The 6,198-nt window shown below is 60.4% G+C and overlaps 1 protein-coding gene across 1 annotated transcript; it reads right to left on the bottom strand.

The window, feature by feature from the left end:
• Positions 1 to 1,410: 1,410 nt before the first annotated feature.
• Positions 1,411 to 3,522, bottom strand: CHLNCDRAFT_140150 (hypothetical protein; the record flags this gene model as incomplete). The annotated part of the gene is made up of 7 exons (XM_005843477.1): positions 1,411 to 1,434; positions 1,642 to 1,967; positions 2,407 to 2,473; positions 2,636 to 2,716; positions 2,845 to 2,945; positions 3,166 to 3,219; positions 3,411 to 3,522. The coding sequence occupies 7 exons, from the start codon at positions 3,520 to 3,522 to the stop codon at positions 1,411 to 1,413; spliced, it is 765 nt and encodes a 254-aa protein (XP_005843539.1).
• Positions 3,523 to 6,198: the final 2,676 nt, after the last annotated feature.

The raw sequence follows: 6,198 nt of genomic DNA, 5'->3' as shown, positions 1-6,198 counted from the left end.
AGCCCCTCCTAAACAAAGTGAAGCGCAGGACGGGGTCCGGTGGATGGGAGGCAAGGAAACGCGGGGGGTTGCCACGTGCGCTACCGCGCCGCCGCAGGCAGCACCCCTGCGGCGGCGGCAGCGGCAGCAAGCCGTGGACCCAAACGCCGTGCCGCCGCCGCCGCAGGCAGCACCCCTGCGACGGCGGCGGCAGCAAGCCGTGGACCGAAACTCCGTGCCGCCGAGTCCCGTGGCTGTGGCCGTGGGCTTCTGGCAGGAAACTACGGCCGCAGCTCGGCAGCACGGGGGCGTCGCAGCGTGCCGCCGCCGCCGCGCTGCCCCCCGGGCACGGCGGCGGCGGCAGCAAGCTTGGGCCCAAACGCCGTGCCGCCGAGTCCCGTGGCTGCGACCGTAGACCGTGGGCCGGAAACTGCGGCCGCAGCTCGGCGGCACGTGGTTCTGGTCAAATCGCCAAGCGTGCAGCAGCGCCGAACCACGCTTCCCGGCCTCGGCGCATGCCTTCAGGGGCCCCCTATCGCTGGGCACACCCCTCCAACACCGAACATGCGCCCGGGGGGGAGGGCGGCCCGGGCGGCCCAGGCCAAAGTGGGCCGCCCTCGAGCAAGAGGCGGCCGGGCTGTGTGCTGAATGAATGAATGAATGAATGAATGAATGAACGCGCTGGGCGCGGCACCCCCGAGTGCAGCGAGTGTGCCCCCACTGCCACAACCACAATGACACAATGAAGATGCCTCCACATCTTCTCACCTGCCCCCTTTTTGCCTCGCTGCGCCTTAACTTTCGCGACCTGTTTGTTGTTCTACTGCTTCAACCCTTCTTTTCAGATTGCTATGCCCGAAGAACAAAGTCTGTGCTGCAAACTGGTTCTTGCTGAAACCAGAATGGAAGCCCACACTAGCAGGCCACACGTTCTCAATCAGCCAGCCCCAGCACGCGGTCACCCATCACTTCAAGTGTGCTTCGCGTCACATGGTGTTGTGTGTATAGGATGAGGGTGGATTAAAAGTGAACCTTTGGTCACTTCATTCACCGTCTGCCAGTGTCGCTCCACTCCGACCCAGCGCCATTTCAAACGCTGATGGCTGCGGCGTCAGCGTACCGCTCGTACTTTCCCTTCCTCTTGGCCAGTTGCTTCAATGCAACAATACCAAACAGGATGCCAATCAGGATGCCAGCCACGGTGCAGGCAACGCCGATGCCTGCCGCGGCACCAGAGCTGACACCGCTGCTGCCAGAGCCTGAAGTGGCGGCAGGTGCTGTGGCAGGGGCAGCAGGTATGACAGGGGAGGCGGGGCTGGCAGCAGGGGCGGCGGGGGTGGCAGGGGTGGTGGCAGGAGTGGCGGGGGTGGCAGTCTCCGCTTTTAGGTACGCAATGCCTTCAAATGCCTGCTTAGTGCTGGCTCCATAGTACTACAGGAAAGGGATGCTTACTGCCTGCAGAGGAGGGTCCAGAGGAGGTTTGTGAGGCGGCTGGAGGCCAGCTGAGGGCACTGGTAAGACGAGTTGAGTTGAGGATGTATACCACACGATGATTGGCAGGGGCTGTCCATAGGGGCAGCAGCAGCAGGCGCATACGGGGGCTGTACAGCGCGGGTCCGGCCCAACAACACAGCAGGCAGCAGCAGCGGCGGCAGCCACCACCTTGATGCCCTTGGTGTCTTCGGAGAACGCAAAGTTGCCCACAAGGCCGATGGTAGCGTTGAGGTAAGCGGGGACGCTGCCAGCGTCCATCAAGGCAGCCTGGATGGCCTGCCCCTCGGCGCTGTTGCGCAGGGCTGCGGTCGTCATGACAGAAAAGGCAGGTGACCTGGCAATGTGGCACGACAAGAACTCGCTGACTTCTTTGCAGCCGCCGCTGGGGCAGACAATCGCCATGTCAGCCATGTCGAAGGCGGACCAAGCCTGGGGGGCAGTGCCGTCGGCAGCAACCTCCATGATTGTTGAGTGCTTGGTAAAGGCAACGTCGCCTGAATAGTGGTCAAAGGCAGGACGAGGCATTGGCAGGAATTCCTTCGAAGCGGTGGCGAGCAGCGGGTGACACCAATTTGCAACATGGACAACGCGGGCAAATATGTCTTGAGAGACAAAGCCAACATCAATGTGCAGTTCTTGACGGAGGCAACAGTGTGTAGCAGAGCAGTGACCCACATGCGCCTGCCATCAATCCGTGCAGGGTGCCATTGTAGTCGGCATAGGCGTTGGTGGGATCACATGCACCTGCCTGCGCTCATCACCCAGGAAGCATGAGGTTTCACAGGAAGAGCTCTCAGCAGTCATAGGGTGCAACTAGCATGACGAAGCAATAGGAGGCAAAACTCCCGCGACATGCAGTGGCGTGGCGCACCGCGCAGGCAGAGCACAGGCCCTCCCATGTGGGTCCCGATTTCCCAGGGGCGCACAGCCCACCGCTGAAGAACGCGGCGACAGACTGCGCGTCAGCAGGGACGTCGGCCTTGGTCGCGACCCTGGGGATCTGCGGGGGGTGAGTAAGAGGTGGGAAGGGCAGCAGAGCGGAAGATCAGGAGTGGCTGCAGGTACAGCTGGCTCACTCAATTGAAGCAAGTGCAATAGATACATGCATGCCATTTCAACCAGTCTCACGAGCCACATCGCAGCATACAGATGGAGCACTTACCACACCCCCTGGAGCCAAGAAGCCAACGGGCAAGGTCCAGCCACCGGTCATGTCGTAGCCGGAGTGGCAAGCGCGCAAGCCCTGCCGGTAGGCGGGGAGTGCTCAATACGAGACCGCTGCATTGTGTTGTTCTGGGACTGAATTCACTGCTGCAGTGTGCAGCACTCCAATGGCGAGGTGGGGGGAAGCTGCCTCGCCTCAGTACTGACCTTGAGGTCTCGCAGGGTGGTATCGGCGGTGCAGAAGCTTTTCTTGACCACTGCCACAGAGTAGTAGGCAGCATCCTCAACGCCCTCCATTTTATAGTCCTCTGCAAAATGCGGTTCAGCAGCACTGAAGAGGCTCAGAGAGTGTGCTGCTCCCTGCCCAAGGTCTGCTCACTTGGCCTATCATAGCGGAGTGACGGGAACACATGGAACACATGGTGGCTATATGCGAAGGATGGCTAAAGGACACACGATGGCACATTGCTCCAGACTGCCCCAGCATGCGCTGGCGCCGTTACTAGAAACAATGCTGGGCGACCTCACCAGAGATCAGCGGTTCGAGCTGGTAGGTCTCAAAAGCATCCAGCATGCTAGCGCCTGCACAAGGGAGGGGTGGAGGGTTGCTGTGTCGGCGAGGCTGAAAGGAGGCGCGTCTCGCTGCTAAGAGATGCAGCTGGTGCATTGAGCTTGGCTGGGTGTGTATGAGATGAGGAATCCTCAACACGCACCACCCTGGGATGTCAGCTCGGCATCCCCGTCGGCAACGTGCTGTTTGCAGGAAGAGGCACCAGCGACGCATGAGAACTTGATGGCGGCGGTGTCGGCCAGCGCCACAGCGGTGTTGCACCTTTGGAGGGCGTCCGCTTCGGAGGCAACCACGGCATGCAACGGCGTAGGCATGCACCAGCGCACGGTAGCAACACCTCCTGCCTGCGTGACAAAGGAGAATCGCTCGTGTCAGGAAGATGCAATGTGCTGCGCCTCCAGCATGGGATAAGCCACTACACTGACAGGCAGCCCGATTGCGCGCCCCCTCCCTGCTGCAGTCTACCATTCGTCACCTGGGCGAGACTGCGGGATTGCGCAGGGGTGGCAGTGCTGCCAGTGGGGGCGATCGCGAAGCCGAGCACAAACAGCAGGACGACCAAGCACTGCATTATTTCAATGTATGATCGAATGGTAAAGGTAAAGGTAAAGGTAAAGGTAAAGGTGGGGAAGAGCCTCCACAGGCTTAACTTCCCGGTTTTAACGTCTAGCTTTAGACCATTATTTGATCTGCCCGACGCGCCAAGTGCAGTACCCCCCACTAGTAGTGAATGGGTCCCGGGGAGGCCTGTGCCGAAGCCTTGGCGATTCTAATAGGCGTTCCCGAAGGAATTGGCTTGGATTGGCGCTGAGCCGGTCAGCTATGCCGCGTTTGTCCTCACAAAGTTTCGACATGGGAGGAATCGAACCTGTGCCCTCTCGGAGGGTTTAGACACTAGCTCCAGTGGAATGGAATGGAATGGAATGGAATGGAATGGAATGGAATGGAATGATCGAGGCCGCGCCGATGGTCTGCAGCAGCATGCATGCACATATATGCTTGGCGAAAATGTGCTATCCCCAGAACAGAGCATCCCCACGAGAGTGGACTTGCAGTCCCCGTTTCATCGCACACGAATCAGCCCCAACGAAGTCAGCTCGGAGCTGCGTCAGCCAGCCAGTTCTGTGTAGGAGAGCAGCGGTGTTGATTATCAGGGCTTCGTGTACTCGACCAGCCTGCACTCTGAGGCGGAGCTGCCTGTTCTAGCAGGTTTTGATGCCGCTGCACCAATTGCAGTAGTCGATAAAGAGGGGAAATAGCGTACCAGCAAGGGCGTGCCTCCACCACGCGCCGCACACGTCCCTTGCATAAATTTCGCGAACGCCTCCAATCCCCACTCGCAATCCCAGAATTTTCCCCAACCCACCCCCACCCCACCTCGGTCTGCCCGACGAGTTCAGAGGTGCGCGCCCCCCACGGCTTAGAGTGAGAGAGTGAGGTTTGCTGCTGCTGCTGGCCATTTTGGCTATCCCCCACGCCCTCGCCTGCTTGCGTGCCGTCTCGCAGATGGCGCCTCCACGCGCACTCCTGGCCCTAGCCGTGCTGGCTACTCTTGCGCTCTCTGCCCACGGTTGGTGATGCCGCCTGCCGCCTTGCCAATGCCCAGGCGCATGCATAGTCTCGCTGATTCTGCTCTCGGCATAGCTGACCGGCTCAGCGCCAATCTAAGCCAATTCCTTCGGGAACGCCTAATAGAATCGCTAAGGTTTCGGCACAGGCCTCCCCGGGACCCATTCACTACTAGTGGGGGGTACTGCACTTGGCGCGTCGGGCAGATCAAATAATGGTCTAAAGCTAGACGTTAAAACGGGAAGTTAAGCCTGTGGAGGCTCTTCCCCACCTTTACCTTTACCTTTACCTCTCGAGTGCTGCAATAGCGCTGTAATCAGCCATCTATTGACGAGGTCATCCCCTCATCTTGCTCCTACAGGTGCGCTGGAGACCCTCGCCAACCCTGGCGTCCCACCCTTTCTGTCCGCCTACTCCAAATCTGAGGATCATGACAGCGGCGAGCTCTACTCACTCAGGCTGAATATCAACTCAACGTTCAGCGAAATTTTCGTTAGCGACGACACGGCTGTGGCATTCTCAGGTACATTGATGGCTGTTTCAATTCATGGTTTCCTCACTGGCACCATGCACGGCACAGCTCATGGCACACCTGCGACTCAATAATGAAGGTGCCACTGCAAGCTGCCGAGACGAGTCGCCCGCCGAGCAGAGCAGTGCTGTACCGCTAGCGCTGGCCAGATTTAGCTCAGTCTCGAAGAGTTTCCTGGCGCTGCCTGAAACTGCTGCAACTGTCGTTGTTTGATTTGCCACCAATTGTAGGCTCCTACAGCTCATGGGAGTGCGGGCCAGTTACCTGTGTTACAGTCACCCCGCTATGATAGGCCGCGTGAGCAGACCTTGGGCAGGGGGCACACGTGATCAAGGGGCATCAAGAGAGGGGGTGGACCATGGAGCACCCTCTCCATGGCTCCGACCACCCTCCCCCCAGCTGAGCGTCCCAGGGTCACCCCACCCTGGCCCCGCTCCCCGTCCTGCCGGACACGCAACCCCCACAACGTGGTGGGGGACGTGGGGATCCTTAGCAGCTTAGGCCTGCCAGGCCGACGGGTGCCGATGCTGGTGCGGGCTCCCGGCGGCAGGCAGCGCCGCCGCCGGGCACTCAAATGGCATGGGGCACATGGGCCCCCATGCCCGCACATCTCCCAGGCACATGAAAATACCAGAAGGCTGCACATGTAAGGGTGCATGCATTGCAGGCAGGAGTGCAAAGTGGCCTGCCGCGGCGGTCGGCTGTGCCATTACTCAGTCAGCCGCCGCTACCGTGCCGGGCTTGGCGTTCCCATGCCAACATGCCGGCGTGCCATCGCGCAAGGGGCCAGTGAGTGTGTGAGGTGGAGGTGGGGGTGGTGGGGCTGCCGCTGACCGTTGCTTGCTGACGCTGACGCTGCTCTTACCTGCGGGGGGAGGGGGTGGGTCGG

This window comes from Chlorella variabilis (assembly GCF_000147415.1).
Source record: "Chlorella variabilis unplaced genomic scaffold CHLNCscaffold_29, whole genome shotgun sequence".
Taxonomy (NCBI): Eukaryota; Viridiplantae; Chlorophyta; class Trebouxiophyceae; order Chlorellales; family Chlorellaceae; genus Chlorella; species Chlorella variabilis.
Note: the sequence above shows the minus strand (reverse complement) of the source record. Positions and strands in the feature narration are given on the sequence as shown.